General features: G+C 46.0%; 1 protein-coding gene across 4 annotated transcripts in view; it reads left to right on the forward strand.

Moving 5' to 3' along the window:
• The window catches only part of rnf130 (ring finger protein 130), a 50,871-nt gene that overhangs the window by 17,713 nt on the left and 13,772 nt on the right, over nt 1-19,386 (forward strand). For all 4 annotated transcript variants that reach the window (XM_042074124.1, XM_042074126.1, XM_042074125.1 and 1 more), the window contains exons 4-5: nt 8,436-8,686; nt 14,782-14,853. In XM_042074124.1, the coding sequence (XP_041930058.1) occupies nt 8,436-8,686; nt 14,782-14,853 (323 nt within the window). The remainder of the gene's footprint in view (nt 1-8,435; nt 8,687-14,781; nt 14,854-19,386) is intronic.

Genomic DNA, 19,386 nt, shown 5'->3' on the forward strand with positions numbered 1-19,386 from the left:
ATTAACCCTCAGCTCAGTCCACTTGGCCCTGTTGACACTTATAACTTCACTTTAGAATTAACTGGTCAGATTTGATGCTGTAAACTATCAGCAGCGGGGAGGGCAAAAGAAAGGGAAAGTGTCTACATCCTCGTGTTTGTCTGTGTCTGTGTGTGAATGTGAATAGTTGTTTGTGGATTTGTACATTTTAAAAGGTGTCTGTTTTGGATGAATGTTGAGCGATTTTGTTTACATTCATGTGTGCTTGTGTGTGTGTGTGTGTGTGTCTGTTTGAATGAGACTGTGTGTGCATGTGTGTGTGAGTGATCGTGATCACGATCGCGACTTTGTGTGTGTAAAATTGAGACTGTGTTTGTGTGTGTGTGTTAGTGAGGGAGGGAGAGAGAGAGAGCGATATCAGCTCGTCAGCATCTCTGTCCCTAGCTCACGCGGCAGTGACAGCTGCTGCTGAAGTGCTATCTCTCTGTCAGAGTCACAGACAGGTGAAGGTCGGCCCCGCGCTCCCTTCCCATTGGTCAGGTACACAGAGTGTTTGGTTGAGTCATCAAGGTAAGGTCAGCCAATCTGCTCCCAGCGCACAGCCTCCACACCTCTCCTCTTCTACTACAACGACACTCTCCCCTTTAAACGAACAGCCATTAAAGGCTACGTAAACGTAAACCAACCTTTGTCCACCCCATCCTTTTTTTTTTTTTAGAATGGACCCCTAATTTGTCATGTTTTCATTCTGAAATTCGGCGGGGTGGAGGAGAGAAGCTCCAGTGTTGCGTATTGCGCCGTCATTCCGTGGGTTATATTTATCCCCTGGCGCGGTGGGACGTATCCTAATGGAAAGACAGACATCATTTAAAGTGATGTGGAGCGTGGGCGGCCACAGCTGCCCCGTCCTCATTAGGCCATGCACGTTCTGCCAGAGCGCTTTGTGTAGGCAAGCGAGCAGTGAGATGCAGAAAACCTCAGACCTTCCCAACATGGTACCACTTACATTCCTGACTGGAACATCCGTGGGATTGGATCTCAGACGAAGAGGCTCAAAATCTTAAATTATTTGGATAGTTTAAAAGCTGACACATGTCTCCTACAACAAACTCATCTCTCAGAATCAGACTACACCCGTATCAAATCAGGACAATTTAATCACATTTTCTTAGCTCATTACAATACAAAACAAAGGGGAGTTTGCATTCTGATTAACAAAAGAATCTCATTCATCCATAACACCACCATCACAGACTCAGAAGGACGTTTTGTCATCATAAAAATCTCAATTCACAATACCCCTGTAACAATTGCTAATGTTTATGGCCCTAATACAGACAACCCAGTTTTCTTTCAGAACCTCTTCACCTCCATCTCAACTCTATCTGGCTGTCCCATCATAATCGCAGGCGACTTCAATACAGTGTTAGACCCCACAATTGACTAGATCTGATCACTCTAAAAGCAAACGAATCTGGCAATCCACAAAAACAATAAAACAGTTCATGAGCGATTCTGGCACCCAGACTCCAAATGCTACTCTTTTTTTCTCTCCGGTCCACCACTCCTATTCCCGTATTGATTATTTTCTAACCAGCAACTCTATAATGAAAAGTATCTCTGATTCAACAATTCATCCCATAGTCATTAGCGATCATGCCCCAGTTACAATTAAATGGAACATAACTAACCAGCAGCAACCATCTAGCAAATGGCATTTTAATACATCCCTCTTACAAGACCCAAATTTCATCAGCTTTGTTGGGAGAGAGTGGGCATTCTTTCTAGAAGTGAACGACTCCCCTGAATCATCTCCTTCCCTTCTGTGGGAAACAGGAAAAGCCGTACTCAGAGGAAGAATCATCTCCTATTCAGTATACAAAAAAAAGAAGGAAAAAGAACAGGAAGTAGAACTCAACAATAAAATTAAACTGTTAGAAGAAACCAATGCAAGCAACCCAGGCAAAACTTAGGAAACATAAATTCAAACTCAATGAAACACTCAATAAACACACTCAATTTATGGCAGGAAAACTTCCACCATAGCAATAATCAGGTAAATACTTAGCAAATCAAATTCAACGTAACAAAGAAAAATCAACAATCCCAGTCATAAAGAACTCGGCAGGGAAGCTAACCAGTTCACCTAAAAAAAAACATGTTTTTTACCAGTTTTACAATAAACTATATTCTTCAGAAATAAACCCCAACCAGGAATTCATAGACTCTTTCCTAAACAGCATAAAATTACCACAACTCATTGAGACCCAAATAAATAACCTACCATCCGCACCCCCCCCCCCCCCCCCAGCCCCCCTTCTTGTCATTCCGGTCATCAATTTCATCCCTGATAATCATATCTGTAATCATCCTGGACGCAAATCATCCTTAGCCTTTCTGTTATTAATGTTATGTGTGTTAATAAGCCATGTCAATGTGATGTCTTGTTAAGTTACAGTATGTGTTTGTGTAATGTACATCTGTTTGTCCGATGTAGTATTCTTGTGCATGTCGTTGTAGTGTTCCATTTTCTGTAATGTCAATGGTGTTTGCCATAATAAAAAAAAAATAAAAAAATAAGAAAAAGGATGACAGGGGCAAGCTGGTGGCTCTGCATCTCCCATTGCCAAAGAACGAGAACATTATTTAAGAATATATGAGTCATGGGTGGGGGATTGGTTAGCTTTAATGTTGTGTGTGTGTGTGTGGGTGTGGATTTGTGGTTTTCTGTGTGTGTGGATTTGTACTGTAGTTTTCTTTGTGTGTGCGTGCGTGTGTGTGTGCGCTCTTCCACCATACAAGTATGTGTATTGGTGTTTTTTATTATGTGCGTCTCCGCACACATGCAGTGTGCGCATGGCTGTGTCTGTTCAGTGGGCACAGGGACATGGGGACAGCAGCTGTCCAGCTGGGTGTGTTCGCAGCAGTCTGCGCCAGGGCAGCGCGGGCCGGTCATAAAGGTAATGATTTATGGGGATGTCAACAATCTGCCGGCCAGTTGTTTTGACTAGCTGTGATTCACAATCGATCCCCATGGCCATACAGGCCATAAATGCATGTAGTTCCAGGTAAATCTTTGTGGATGTAGGTTTGAGTGAGTGAGAGAGAGTGTTTAAGTGAGTCATGAAGGCACGTGTAAGTTTATGTGGGTACAAAGTATATGAGTAAGCAAATTTGCCACCAAGGTATCAAGATATTTATCTTAGAATCAATACCTTTATCAATTTTCTTATCAATATACAGCATTCGTCAGAGCATTCCTCTATTTGCTCTGCAGTAAATTAGCTTTTATGACATTTAGATCAAACTTGATCTTGTTAACTCCTGTCACTTCTATGGTACCATGTATGGATGTTTAATGAAGAGCATAGTGTCATAACTGACTCCATATAGACAGCTGAGTGTCAGTGTGGGTTGGTTTCGCTCCTCTTGGAGGAAACAGTCTTTGCAGTCATTAAGGCAAGACCCAAGACAGACCCAAGACTAATATGGACAAAGTAATGTAATGTGATAGAGCTGGGTACTACTGACAATAATCCGAATGCACCATTTCCACATTTGGTCTGTGGAGCTATTTTTGAAGCGACGACATGCCCTCGAGTGCTAGTGTTGATATTACAATAGCCTCACGATTCAAAAGGCCTGGAACAAATTATTTCATCACTGCCCCCTCATAGTCATCATTTTATGAGACGCTGCTGTCATTGTTATGGACCACCGTCCAGGAGTGCTGTCGTGCTGCAGCTATGGATGTGGCAGCCTCTGTGTGCAGTGCTGCAGAGGGTACTGTGCTCGTCGATGAAAATGCAATTTGCAAAGCCACCCCCACCAACCCCTAATTCCCAATGGAAGCAGACCTGTAGATCCAACCTCACCAATGTCAAAGCTTTGCTGCCAAGCACACTCTCTCCTCTCTCCCCTTCAACCTCAGGCTCCGTTGTACCATCTACACCCCCCCCCCCCCCCCCCCCACCACTACCAACACACACACACACACACACACACACACACACACACTCCATCTGCCCACCCTCTTCTGTTTGTCAGTCAGTACAACACAAAGGTGCCCCGCATCACATCACCCCCCTCCACACACACACACACACACACACACACACACACACACACACACTCATCTCCCATAGCGCCCACTGGGAGATTAGCCCAAACTGCTGAGTCATGCGTCTGTGGTCTAAAGGGCACCTTAAAGGGGCTTTCCTCTGAAAAAAAGAAAAGATCAATCTTTAATCTTTAATGACTTCACCTCCCTGTATTTTAAAAGCACACCGAGGTGCTGGCGAGGAAAATGTGCGAAATGCCCCAGGTTATCATAATGACACGCGGGATTGACAGAAACACGTAAAATATGTAAATGCTAAAAGACCGAGGGGGCGAGGGAGGGAAGATTCTGGAAGATGGATGTGGTGCAGTTCATGAATCAAAGCACATGTGGGGCGGGGCATGAGGGAGAAGGCCTGCCCCTCAGGCTCTGATCTCCATGGCGCTCTTCCGATGGCATCGGGCTCGCCGGGTGCCGTCGGAGGAAGCAATCTCTTAGCGATGCCCTTGGAGTCAAGCAACATGCAGCCTTTGCCAGCATTTAATCTGGCAGGCCTCTCCTTAGGGAGGGAGGGCTCCACAGAGCATACCTGTGCTTATATGCTTCATTCAGACAGATGACTGAGAGGGAGCAAGAGAGATCTGGACAGATTTGTTTCAAGAAGCTCATAAGCTTTCTGTGGCTTTCTGTGGCTCCTATTCTAAGTGACTATCTTTGTTTACAATTTACCAAACAGCACTTAATATTTTTCCAAGTGTGTTTGAAATGTGCAAGCCTATGAGTACAAATATCTGTTCTTGTAGCAGGTTGTATAGAAACGGTATCTGTTCTATGGCAACTCCTCGGAGCATGCAGACCTCCAGTCCATAGACATTCCTGCATCTCCACCTCTCCACCTCCACCTCCACACCCCTCCCTGTCTGAGTCCAGTACCAAAAGCGTGGATGTCAGTTAGCCACGCTCCGCTGGGTCTCACCGGCCGCTTCCCTGCGGTGATGTAGAGCTGTTGTTCCGGGCCGCGACGTGGATGGAGACAAACGGCGTGGTATGTGTCCCCTGCCGGCCTCATCCGTCACCAGCGGAGCGAGGCGGACTGTCCCCGCTACGCCCTGCTGTTCCCTGCTGACGCGGCGCTTTCTCTCCCTCGCCCTGGGTCAGCCAGGTGAGCTCCTCACAGCTCCCGGAGCGTCCTCCTCCTGCTGTCATCCCTTGGGTCGTAGGCGCGTGACTTTACAAATGTTACTCGACAAACATTATATTACAATGAAACTGCAATAAGGATAATAATGTGCCAGTTGCCTTCTGCACCTCTGTTCTCTCTCCTTCTCTGGTTCTCTTCTGGCTCTGAATCTGTCTCTCTCTGGTCTGCCAATGGCTGCAGTAACCTGAACACCTTCGCACCCGACACCTCTCTTCTCACTCTTTCCACACGCTTCGTCCTTGCACTCCGTAACCTTTGCATTTACTCGACGTTACGACTGAGCTGCATGTCTAACTGTCATTCCTAACTCCACACCAACAATACTAATGAGCAGCGTTGTAGTAGTTGAAGCTAGCTGAGATGAGACTATTTCTCCTCTTTCCCTCCCTAGCTCCCTCCCATTTTGTGATCTGTTGTGAAACACTCATCATCCTGTTGCTTGCGAGCATTGGGGCTTACTGCTGCCATTTGTTTGTTAATTTTGACGCCTTAGCCGGTTATCTGTTAGTAGTTTTTTTTTTTTTTTTTTTTTAAGTTGTGCCCTGTGTTGTAGCAGACCTTGAGCTGTGCCCAACTCTTCACAAGTTTGAGATTCAATGGCTCATACTGGTAAATGTCTTTTGCATTATGTAACAGCAGCTTTAATGACAGTCTTAATGTCTCCACTAATCTCGCCGACATTGCAAGACAGCTGGAGAGTCCGGGAAGCAGTTGTTGGTTAGAATTCAATGCATGATTTGTAAGCCTTTGAAAAAAAAAAAATAGTCCATCCTGAAGCTTTTTCCCCCAACAAGCACATGGAGAGCTTGTACTGGAATTCTTTGACGGCATGGATTCCTTGATGACTCGTCTGTTCTCCCGTCTCTAAATGGCCTCTTCTTAAGCATACTGTTCTGCAAATACACTCTCTCTGTTATTTCCGATTAACTACTGTGATGGCACCAAGGTGCCGTTGCGCTGGCAGAATCCGTTATCTCCGAACTCCTTTACCCCCTCCATGCGCTTGCAGACATTAAGGACAGATCACAGGCGGTGGCCAATTAAATTTTAAGACCCATTTCATGTGACGCATCAAAAGCACACAGCCGCCAAAACAGGGCTGCCTTGGTCGTCTCAAAGACGTGAATTAGCACGAGAATCAGCCTTGGTGTCCTAACTTGTTACATTCTTCAGTCTACAACACGAGACTACATGCACTACATGCACATGTCTCAGATGACTCTGGCTTACTAGGCCTACTTGTTTAGGCTCTAATTGGCTTGGCAGTCTCTGCTTTAATTAAGGTATCATATAACCCTTGGAGACTTTGGGACAATGCCACCATGGCCCGTGGCAGAGGAACATGGAACAACAGAAACCTTTGTGTACTGTACCTAATGTTATACACAGCCAGCAATAATGGATGTCTAAAGCTTAACTGTGTGTGAAAGTCATAAGATCAGAGGGTGTGTGTGTGACAAGTTGAGAATGATTAATGATTATAGAATGGTTGACTTGCATAACTTTTTAGAAAAATAATGATTGAAGTACACTGGAGAGTAATGTTGGTTTGATCATTATAATCTGTCTATCCCAACACTGTCTCTATTCCAAAGCACTTATCTAAGAAAACTTCCATTGCTCTGTTGTCCAGTCAGTTAATATTAGGGTGGTTTTGTTGATAAATGTTTATTAGATGTGAAACGACACACATCCTGCGTACCGGTACCTACACGGCTTTCCTCGTATTTGTCCCGGTGACGTCGTGCCTCCAGATCAATGGGCGTGTATGACTTAAGGTGCCGCCAGGGGAAATTAGATTGCGCCTGTCCTGCGCTTATCAGTCTTGGCCGACCTTGGCGTTTTTCATCGGTGTGCGTGCGCTTTGGCACCCGTCGGAAAATAGCACCACCGACGGCAGCAGCAGCAACAGCATCGTCGCCAACGTCACCACATCTGCATCCGCCAGCAGTAGCCCTGCAGTCAGCCCCCCCCCCCCCCCCCCCCCCCCAGAACACACACACACACACACACACACACACACACACACATACACACAAACACACTCTCACACCCTACTCCCTCTTTCACAACACATTTTCTCCCCATTCCATCTCCCTAAAAATAACAGCTGTTCTATTACCCAGCCCCTGTTAGTCATTCGCTCATGTAAGTGCCCCGTTCAGCACTTTTGTTTTGTTGCTGGTGATTTTGTAACCAGTCTTCCCTCTGGACCCAGCCGAAGGAGCCTGTCAGCCTGAGATGAGGGCAATCAGTGTTTGCTTGGCAAAGGGGGAGGCAGCGGGGGCTGGTGGGCATCAGCAGGAGGGAGGGAGAGAGGGGGAGTGTTCGGCGCTCAATGGGGGCCTGAGCTCAGATCAGCATGCGCCATCCAATATTTATCTGGGCTTGTTCTCTAATGCCTGCCACCATGCCACGGCCCCATGTGCCAACGGCCCAATGTTAAATAGGTTAGTTTCCCCGTGAGGGCAAGATGAACTCTGCCTGAAGTTTGATCGGAGGTGAACAGATAAGCTGTGTGTGTGTGTGTGTGTGTGCAAGGGAAAAAAGGTTAGCCAATAGTAATCTACCCTCTAGGAATTAGTGTTTGTACTTGTGTGGTAGGCTAGATATGTGTGTGCCTAATCAAATGAACATTGTGGTAAATTAACTGCCTTCTTTTTCCTGGCACACGTGTGGCTGTGTGCAGGTGTGTTTCTGTGTCAGTGAGTACACATGTATGTGCGTCTGCGTATATGTGTGGGTTTGTGTGCATGTGCGTATGTGTGAGGGTGTTTATTGTGCATGTGGAAATGTGTGTGGCTTTGTGTGTGTGTGTGTGTGTGTGTGTGTGTGTGTGTGATTTGTATGCTGTGTGGCAGTTTTGTGTTAGTCAGTGGGTTAATTTTTCTGTTTCCCATCTGTTCACTCTCTTTGCCACCTTCTCTCTCTCTCTCACTCTTTCTCTCTCTCTCTCTCTCTCTCTCACTCTTTCTCTCTCTCCCTCTCTCTCTCTCTCTCTCTCTCTCACTCTTTCTCTCTCTCCCTCTCTCTCTCTCTCTCTCTCACTCTTTCTCTCTCTCTCTCTCTCACTCTTTCTCTCTCTCCCTCCCTCTCTCTCTCTCTCTCTCTCTCTCTCACTCTTTCTCTCTCTCCCTCTCTCTCTCTCTCTCTCTCTCTCTCTCTCTCTCTCTCTCTCTCTCTCTCTCCCCTCAGGCACGGGTGACACGGTGGCGGTGATGATCACCGAGTCGTATGGAAAGGAGCTGCTGTCGCTGCTGGAGCGAAACCTGACTGTGCTGGTGTCTGTGACGGTGGGCTCGCGCGGGCCGCCCAAGAACATCAACCGCGGCTCGCTAGTCTTCGTCTCCATCTCCTTCATTGTGCTCATGATCATCTCGTCTGCCTGGCTTATCTTCTACTTCATACAGAAGATCCGCGACACCAACGCGCGTGACCGCAGCCAGGTGCGACCCGTAACCTACACAACACTTCCACTTCCTGTTCCCACGTCTGATTGTCTGATATGGCTCCACAGGCTTCCTTCCATGTTTATGAGATGAAGTTTGTGAGGAGCCCATGATTGACCTACTTCCGCCTTTAGGAGATTTAAACCCTCCATACTGCCATATGCTCTGGAGTTGCAATACTCCCCCATTTCACTAGTAGTAGCCCACATCGCCCCATATCCATAAGGGTGTCAGTGGACATAGCTAGGCATCAGGGCTCGACATTAACAGTTGCCCGGTTGTCCTTGGCAACCAAATTGTGACAAGTGGCAACCTGCTCATCACCACTGTTTGCCCTTGTGGCAACCACATATTGTAGCCCACTTTTTTTCTTATTACTTATTAAGATGATTTTCATTATTATAAATAAATCGATGGTATTTGAGCATGCGTTGCTGATGTTTAAATTTACATTCGGATTTGTTTAGGCTACTACTTTCCCGCTCTCAGATATAATTGTTATATTTCCCACATGCGCAGGGTTCCTGCCAGTACTGGTTTATGACGTCAACCGCTACATCTCTATAAACAGTGCCATGCGGAAAATGAATGAATGAAATGAAATGAAAAGACGCAGAATGAAAGATGAATGAAATTCTTTGCAGCTTTTTGAGACATAGGCTACTGTAGAAGCATGTCGGGACACTAGCCTAAGCCTACTATAGGATCACTATAGAGGGTAAGGATATGATGTTACAGAACCTAACAGAAGTATTATTCACAAGAACTACTATAGAAATCACTATACTAGTTGCAAATTACTATAGTTATTTTTTATAAACCAGGACATATTATTATATGTATTATCTCTTTTCCCTCTTTCTGTCATGAAATAGGCTATGTGAAATAAGGTGAAATAAATTCAAATGTGTGTCTAAAGACTAATTAGTGTCGTCATTATGTTAGTATGCAAACAAATAACAGGTCATAATGATGGAAACCAAAACCTCATGCCTGGTTGCCAAGCTGGCAACCACAGGATTATGGCCAGCTACCAAGCCAAACAGGCTTTTTTAGTGTTCAATATTAAGCATCAAGCGAATTAGCGAACCTACTACCACTTACTGTTTTTTGGTTTGGAGTTTATAATGGTTGTGGGAAAATGTATGGCTGATGACCAAGGGGAGACTATAGAATAGATGCACCTCTGCAGCAGGCAGTAAAACCGAATAAAGTGAGTCACTCTTTTTCACTGTTTCTAATCCGCTGGTTGACCCACAAAATTACTTCCCATCACTGCGGGCAAAAACACGAATGTGTTTTGCTTTTCACTATGGGATTATTTGGGTAGCCTAAGTGTCTCCGGCAAGGGCACAAAGCTTTTAAAAACACTCCAAACTAAGAAAAGTTGCCAGGCCCCGGCTCTAATGATTTTGTGTATTTTTATTTATTTATTTATTTTCTCTCAGACGGGGGTAAAAGCACACAAGAAAAATCTAGTGGAGAGCCCGTCTGACATTTATTGCACATTTTCAGGACATTATCGCTAAGGGCCAGTGCATAAAGCCACGCCGAGCTCCTCGGCTCTCAGTGTGCATCAGCACTTAACACTTGCGCTCGCCCCCCGCTTCCCGAAATGAGGAAAAACAGCATGGGGAGTGGCAGCTGATATTATTAGCCTTTAGCCTCCCCTGATCATCGCTGCTTGACCTTTACGTATGTGTGTGTGTGTGTGTGTGGATGGGTGGGGGAATGGGGGAATGTGTTGGAGTGTGGCGGGGGGGGGGGGGGGGGTGGTTAAGGGGAGGGGTTACGAGTGGGGGTTGGGGGGGTTGCCTTATGAATATTTGATGCGCTAAATCTCTGCGGCCGTCCAGCTTATGAAAGCTTAATGATGGAGGGCGGTGGTAAAACCTTGCCTCCTCAGCGTCTGACTCCCCTCCTCAGCGCTCCTGCCCCCCGGCCCCCCCACCTCCTCCGCCACCTCCCCTCACCCCCGCCTGCTCAGTGCTCCGCCTGCCACACGCCTGTAAGGCTACACCACCCTGACCCACGAGGGCACTGGCTCCAGCCCCAGCCCTTCCTTCCTCCACCCTCCACACAATGTAGGAGGCCAAGTACTAGTCCAGAGACGGGGGGGGGGGGTCCAATATTGGGCACCCTTATAGCCAGTTCAGGTGGAGAATACTGATCTGTGTAGCCTCTACACAACCAGACAGACACACACACACACGCACGCAAAGGTACAGAAATCGGCATGATCAAAGTAAACTCCTATGTCTTACATCCTCATAATTATCTGTCTCTGTTGGAGTCATTTTCAAAGTAGGTGCTTTATATCAAAGGGATTTGTAGGGCTGTAGAGGAAAGGCAGACAGTACATTTGATCTGTTTTTGTAGTCTATGGTAATGGTATCCATGGCATTTGCACTGTTTGCATCTTGTTCTCCCAGCCTGTCTACAGAAACAGAACGCCTACGCACTTGATTTTCAGATGTCAGAGAATGGACTTGCCAGATCACATATTACTCCTCTAATGAAATTAGAAATGGGAAACACACGGGTCAGAGTTAATCTACACATATTATACAACCCCCCCCCCCCCCATACACACACACACACACACACACACACACACATACACATACACACATGTGTATACATATAGATGCTTACATTTAAAGGCAGTGAGACAGAGGGATGCATCTCCTTGGAGTGCGGTGCTAAATCACAGGGGTGTTTAATCAGGGCTAAATGACTGGGCGCAGGAAACAGGATCCAGCAGCAACACACACACACACACACACACACACACACACACACACACACACACACACAGAGCCATCTCCACTCTCCAGACAGAGTGCAAGAGGCCTTAACTGGCCCTGAGCTGTCTGTCTGGGTAGTGATTAGCCAGCCCCAGTCAGACCCAGGCTCCTTTATGTTGCTCAGCTGTAGTTCCATCTGTCCTGTGATCGTAGCTGAAGTTGCATAGGAACTGCAGCAATGCTTGGCAGTTGCAATGACAGGCATATGCGTGAGGAAGCATGTGTTAAAGCATACCTGCCAACCTATAGCTTTTAAAATATGGGAGATTATTGATGCTATGTGAAATGTATGAAATGTAGCCATACCCTGCATCGTGATCTGTATTTGCATATTTAGCAGTTTCATACTGTAGCCTCGCCTACACTCCAATTGCAACACTGCATTTCATTTGTTGCTTTTACCTTCCCGAAAGCGGTACGCTACACCTTGCTTTTTTGGCTTTTTATGCCTTTATTTTAAGAGGACAGTCAGGAGAGTGTCAGGAAGCAGGTGGGGGAGAGAGAAGGGGTGGGATGGGGAAATGACCCGTGTCGGACTCGAACCCGAGTCCCCGTGGGCGCATGGACCAAAGTGTGGTGTAGCCTGTTGCGCCACAGCGCCCCCTATACCTCCAACACTTCAGCTGCTGTCAGATTAAGTTCCGAGGACACAAGTAGCCAATTGTGTATCAACAGCACTCAATAGTTTATGTGATGTGTAATCATCAGTCACGGCAATTGTTCCCTAACAATTTGACAATAGATATTTCTCAAGCATTCAAGACTAGCCTGCTTGCAAGAGTGGCTACCTAGTGCGCACACACTCCCTGATTCGGTTTTTGGGTTGCCAGGTTTTATGACAAAAGGGTTGAAATTGATATGTGTATGATGTATTTCACACACAATCTGGCAACATGGGAAATATCACAGAAACAGACAAAACTAAAGGATCTTTGAGTTTATAATGAAGTTTGATGGTCATGCAAATTATGTGAGTTTTCCGGGAGAAATAGCAAAATGGGAGTGCGCTGGGAGATGATCCTGAAAAACCCGGGAAAAATGATTGTTGGCAGGTATATGTTAAAGGCACACTAGCACAAACACACACACAGGCACACACACACACTAACATACAGTACACTTGCACACCAAAGTACAGTCAAGTATATGTCTACCCTTATATACAGAACACAGTGAACCAGTGAAATGATTTGCACTGATAAACATTAAATTCAGCTTCCACACATGGAATAGTTGAACAATTTACTGTCTACCCTTTCCGATATGCCAGTGCTAAATCCCACCACTGCAGGAAGGGCCATCTCACCTGACCTTGTTTGGGTCATCATGTCTGGCCATCCTGTTTGTCCTCTCAGGACATGGTTACACGGCCGAGCCAGGCTGTGGCCACCTCATTTGCATTTGCATTTGCGCTATTTAACGATGCATAACTGCACCACGCCACTCTCGTTTTGGAGTCTTTCCAGGTTATGGCCAAACCACATTGAGGTCAGCCTCCAAACGCACCAAATGATATCGAAGATACCACCTCTTTTGTGATTAGCACACTACTCATTTCTTGTTTGCCATTATGTCTGTATGTTTGCCTATCAATAAGTTTATGAAGCAGAACTGGTTAAAAAGTAACAATACAATGACGCAAATGACAATACAAAGTAAATGGTGAACTGGCCAATGGACATTTTTACTGAAGTTAGTGTGGTTAGGCAGACAGGAAAATAACATGTGTTAAAAACTTGATAGACAACATTGCTAAATAACATTTTCTGGAGAACTAGCAAGCTGGCAAGTTAGCCTACATAGAGTTAGAAATCACAAACATTAATTTTGGCAATGATTCAGGCCTAGAAATAGTGGATTCGATTTTAACCAAACAACCTCTGTTATTTTTGACTTAAAACTATGATAACTAATTAAAATGGTTTCTTTTTAGACTGAACCAAACGTTTCCTTTTTGGGCTAATGTTATTCATACCTAAATACATGTATACACTTTGCAAAGTAGTTTTGTATGTTCAACAGGGCCTGTTCTAGCTTACTACATTTGGGTGGGTGGGTAGAAATTTTGGTTGGGCAACATAGCAAAGCGGTCAAAAAATGGAACAAAATTGACATAAACACAAAACTCATTTTATTTTGTTGAAAAAAAATGGCTTCGTATTTTATATCAACATACTTTATAGGTGTATGTTTGAAGTTTAAAAACACTGCCAAATATGTTTGGTAAAACCAATAGCCTACTTCAGCATAGTTGTCCTGTTGACTGTTTGCAGGTTATGCCATGTCTCGTAGGCAGAGAAAAGAGACATGTTGCTCTCAAACACTTTCCACTTAATCAACAGTGTCAGTGTACTGATATATGGTGTGGCTAATGAATTTTGTAGTTTATTTTGATACACTTAAAATTAGGGTATTTGATATTTTATTTTAAAATACATTTTGATGTATTTTTGCCCATCCCTACCAAACAGCTAACAGCCAGGCAGCTACAGTGCTTCACTCTGGGGGCATCTTTAAAATCATGCCGCCCAGAGTGTAGCGCTGTAGCTGCCTGGCTGCTCTAACTGTTGGCTGCAGCAACTCAAGCTAGATAGCATCGATTGTTTTTTTTCTCTTACCAACAGTGGGCTGCTCAGTGACTTTGAGAAACAGAGAGCTATGTGAAAAATGGCGTTTTCCTTTGTCAGGAAGGGGGTTTACCTAACACACATACCTACTGCACACCTATGTACCAGCTAGCTACCATTACACTCAACACCAACTCATCCAAGCTGGGTTTGAGGCTGCACACTGCACAGATGCACAACAACTGAAAAAAAAACCTGACTTTGTTTGGGTGGGCAAGTCACAATGATTGGATGGGCCCCTGCCTAGTTGTCCGGTCACCTCTGTGGCTTTCATCCCTTGCTTAAAGTCACACCTTCAAGCGATCCTGGCGTACGTAAATGCATCTCCGAGCTCTGCTTGGTCAATGGACTAAGCCGAGCGAAGCACTGCCAAGCATCGGCATTCGCATGGAAATACGACAGTGGTGATGTAGTGTAGGGGGAGGAGAGCTAAGCCTTAGCCCCACAGAACCAGGCATATTAATCACACGGGCTGGGCCTTGGCTGCCCCGAAGTGCTCCAGTTTTTAGTTTTGTAGGGAGCTTTCACGGCAGATAAATAAGCATAACTATTTTGCTTCTCCGCCCTCATTCCTATTCAGTGGATCCTGGAAAGGTTTTTTTTTTTTTATCAGTGGCAGTTTGTTTTACTCCTTTTTTATTTCTATCGTCCACTGCAGAGGCGGCTGGGAGATGCAGCCAAGAAGGCCATCGGAAAGCTGACCACCAGGACTGTGAAGAGAGGAGACAAGGTAAGACCTGCGTCCCATCTCAGCCGTCACATCCATTAGGCGACCGTTGACCTGTTTGCTTTATAGCCCCAGGTGCGTAGTGTGTGTTTTCAACCCATGTGATTGATTGAGTATGTCATCAAGCGCCCCAGAGCTGCCTCCATCCATATCTCAGTCCCATCAGAGGCTATAAAGCACGCTGATCCATAATGGTTTACATGGCTGGGCCCCAGACCTTGGCCTGAGACTATAACCCAGGCTCAGGATGTAATGTTCAGTGGACAGTGTTGACCAGCAGATCAGCAGCGTTGTTGACATTGAGCCATAATTGCTGGATGGGGCTTTCAGACTTTCAGGGATGTGGAGATTTAATAGCAGCAAGTATTCTTTGTTCTTGGTTTGAAATGCATATTAACTCCGATTCACCATTCACCAAGCACCATAGCATTGTGTTCTCTCAATATGTTTCATTAAAGAGCCTAATACAGAAAGGCTGAATACACAGAGTTGCTCTATTAAAGGCCCGTCCACTCAAAGCCAAAGAGAACTGTACTGTAGCTATAACAATATGAACATCCACACAGGTATCCGATAAACAAAATCATTTCTCAGTAATGTTCCTCATGTTCATTAATGTGCTGTTGTTAATGTGTCTGAAATTCAATGAATTCAGATTGGCTGTCAGCACTCTCCAGATATGATGATCTCATTCTTCATGCTGTTGTTGTTGTAGTCTGTGGTCTGGACATTGCTCGTCTTAATAGATGGAGCATTACTTAAGACTGTAGTTTTTCCTGTTATCGTCATCGTAATCATTGGCAGAGTGGACGCTGCCTTCGTCCATGCTCTTGCATCACAGACCATGGAAGGGGCCGCTCCTTATTAGAGGCGGGAGGTCAAGTGGAGGGCAGAGGCCGAGGTCAGGAGCAGCTGCAGCGGCTCTCGCTCTGGGGTGCGGAGTGACAGCCGGTGGGCCCCCCGCAGCAGGGTGGTCTGGAGGTGGCAACCTCACAGCTGCGTCTGAGGTCTTGACGGGCGGGCGGGCGGGCAGGCGGCTTGTCTCTCTCCCGGGCCCCCAGTCAAGGTCGGCCAGTCGGTTGCGGACATGAATAAAACATTGGCCTTGGCACTGGCCGCCGCAAGAAATTGAAACTCTCCATCTAGAGGAAGTCGGAGGCGGAGAATGATTGAGCATTGCAGGATGAGAGAGAGAGAGAGAGAGAGAGAGAGAATAAGGGGAGGGAGGAAGGAAGGAAGAGTGATGCCATTCCATCCAGGGAGGCAAAGGATTTTAGTCAGCTACAGTGAGCAGTGCTTCGGAGATCACCAGAGATTGACAGTCATCCAGCCTGGTCATGCTAGGGAGGAAAGATTTGTCCATAACATATCCACCCAGCATATTTTCACTCCAATCACATTCTCCTCCCTCCTTCCTTTCCTCTCTCTCTCCCTTTCTCTTTTTCTCTCTCTCTCTCTCTCTCCCTGCCTCCTCTGCACTGCTGTCAAAATGTTTTACCATTTTACAACGAAAACAGCCATGCTTATCCAAGCAATAATCTATTTCTCCCCTCCTCTCCTCTACCACTCACACACACACACACACCGCCCCCACCACCACCTACCCACCCACCCTCCTTTTGCTCTCCTCTCTCCCTGAGTAAATAGGTTTTTGCAGAGCCTCAGTCCACATCTTTTTCACAGGTTTTCTCTGTTTCACTGCACTCTGTCTGCCTGCTGCAAAGAGCACATAAGACGTTGGTAGTAATTGTCTCCATAAGTCGGTCTGCCTGTGCCCAAAATGATGGCTGAATCTCCAGCCCCTTTGCCCAACCCTGTTCCCCCTCACCCTAACCCCAGGCTAGTCTCTTTTCTGGCGCTTCTTGGAGGCGGCCCCAATGGAATGCATCGACCGATGAGACAAAGCCCATTAGAAACAGGACACCCACCAGGCATACTGTGACCTTGACCAAGGCTGGGAAAGGGGTGCGTGTGTGTGTGTGTGTGTGTGTGTGTGTGTGTGTGTGTGTGTGTGTGTGTGTGTGTGTGTGTGTGTGTGTGGAGGTGACGGAAATAGCTGTGAGAACTGAGGATGCTACCGGAAAAGCAGTGTATACCCACACAACCCTCTTCAACACTCTGTGAAAAACAAGTTAAGTGGCCATAGGGACCTTATTGTAGGAACACATTGAAGTGAATGGCCTTCACAGAGATAACATGCAATTGATCAATATAAAGCCTCTCGCCTTGGGAGTGTTGACCTTTCAGCTTTTCAAAAAAAAAAAATGTAGAAATTAGAAATTAACAGCATATAAGAAGACAAAAAAAACATTCTCAGCCTTTAATTATTCCTCGTCAAGGTAATTAACATTGTTTACTCAAGTATCCCTAATGAAGGTCAGGTCCGTTACAGAACAGCATGGCACACGCCAGCGGCGTGCCTCTAAAGGCTCACAAATCTCAGCGCTCATTTTCCCCAGAATTGATTCTTAGAATGGCACTTCCAAAAAAACGCTGTGGGTCAATTCAGTGACCGACACACACCAGTGTGTGACTCTCTGCACAGAGACCTTAAGGATAACACCAGTGATTTCACTTGGTCAAACCTGGACACTGGTATACATACATTCACACACATTCTCTTGCATACATGCACACAAACACATACATACATGCTGATACATGGTCTTGCACACACAGTGTCACAGATGCACTTTTATCTTCTTCTTTTATTGCATGTCACACCATCTGCAGAGGGATGTCTCAAAGGAAGTCCCTTGAGGCCTCACAGGAAGTGTGTGCAGTGTGAGTGGTAAGAGCTCGCTATCTGTCATTGAAGTTGACAAGGTGCAAAAACGGACACCCCCCGATCATCACAACTCTGGCAAAAATGTTCCTCTTTTATAACCAATAAAGGAACTAATTCTTTGGACTTTGAGGATTGTAAACGACTTCTGAAAAGAAGCCTGGAGATGTCGAGTCAAGAAGACAGAACTTTTAAACATAGACTTGCCTTACAGATTGAACTCCTCCCAATTCTTCTCCTCTCTTTCCACACAGCCATACTTGGACAATTTCCCTCTCCCCAGGCCCAGACGGGGCACTTTAAAAATGTATCACAACCTAATGATGTACCTTTGTCATTCTGATGACAAGACACCACTCTCTCTCTCTCTCTCTCTCTCTCTCTCTGTGAGAGAGAACTATCTACCTGCCTGTGTAATAAATTGCCTTCAGCACATCAGATGAGAACTCATGCTGATGCCCTTTTTTAACAGTGAAGACGGTGTGTGAGAACTGCTCAATTCTCCATTAGGCCTGAAGGAGGGAGCTCTCAGATCGCACCGTAAATGCTATAAGTGTTCTGGCTCAAGTGTAATGGATGTGAATGCTACCTCTGAAAAGTCCACCTCCCCCCTTTTCCCTTCTATTTAATGTTCCCTCTAATCTCAACTGTGGTAAATTACATGACCTCATTTCACTACATCTCTCTCTCTCTCTCTCTCTCTCTCTCTCTCTTTCTCTCTCTCTCTCTCTCTCTCTCTCTAATTCTCTCTCGACCCTTCTTGTTCATGCAACATAACTGAGGCTACATATAGGCTTGCATATTTAATGGCACAAGATGTCACAGATGTGGGGGTGTAACCGACATCCTCCCCCAGGTCCTAGAGACAGTAGAGTGACATCCCACGTTGACCCCACCACAACCACCCCCTAAAGCTGTTAAAGGGACACCAGGCAACGTTTTCGTGTTAATTAATCATCTTCGTAAGTCGATATATGGTTAAATGACTCATTACGGGGCGAATGAAGGCTCTCTCGCCCGCCCCTACTGCCTGTAGGAAGAATATCCCACTTGCAAGTTCGGTGTATCCTACCCACCGACCGAAGGAGGATTAGTTTACAGCACAGAGGCAGGCTAACGAAACGCTAGAGATTGTTGCAAACGTGTGTATAATGGCAGAGCCGGCGAAGAAGCAGTGAAAACCCTTGACGGAAGACGCAAAGAAAAGGAAAAGCGCTTCAGACCGAGCAGAGGGGGAGTTTCGTAGAGAAAAAGCATCAGGCTTGCCTGGTGTCCCTTTAAGATTTATCGAGAAAGTGGCACCTCTTATTCACAGACTGGCTGTGTAAAGACAGCTCGGCCTGGTTTGCCATAGAGAGCAAGGCCGTAGAGCGTTGTCCAGTGACGTATAAGTCTAAGTATATATACTTTTTTGATCCTGTGACGGAAATTTGGTCTCTGCATTTAACCCAATCGGTGAATTAGTGAAACACAAACAGCACACAGTGAACACACAGTGAGGTGAGTGCACACACTAATCCCGGTGCAGTGAGCTGCCTGCATCAACGGCGGCACTCAGGGAGCAGTGAGGGGTTAGGTGCCTTGCTCAAGGGCACTTCACCCGAGGCCCACTGGTCGGGGCTCGAACCGGCAACCCTCCGGTTACAAGTCCAGAGTGCTAACCAGTAGGCCACGTCAGGGGCAAGGGGGGATAGGTGAGAGGAGGAGGAGGAAGAGGAGGAGGAGGAGGAAGAGGAGGAGGAGGAGGAGGA

Source organism: Alosa sapidissima, chromosome 20 (assembly GCF_018492685.1).
Source record: "Alosa sapidissima isolate fAloSap1 chromosome 20, fAloSap1.pri, whole genome shotgun sequence".
Lineage (NCBI taxonomy): Eukaryota > Metazoa > Chordata > Actinopteri > Clupeiformes > Clupeidae > Alosa > Alosa sapidissima.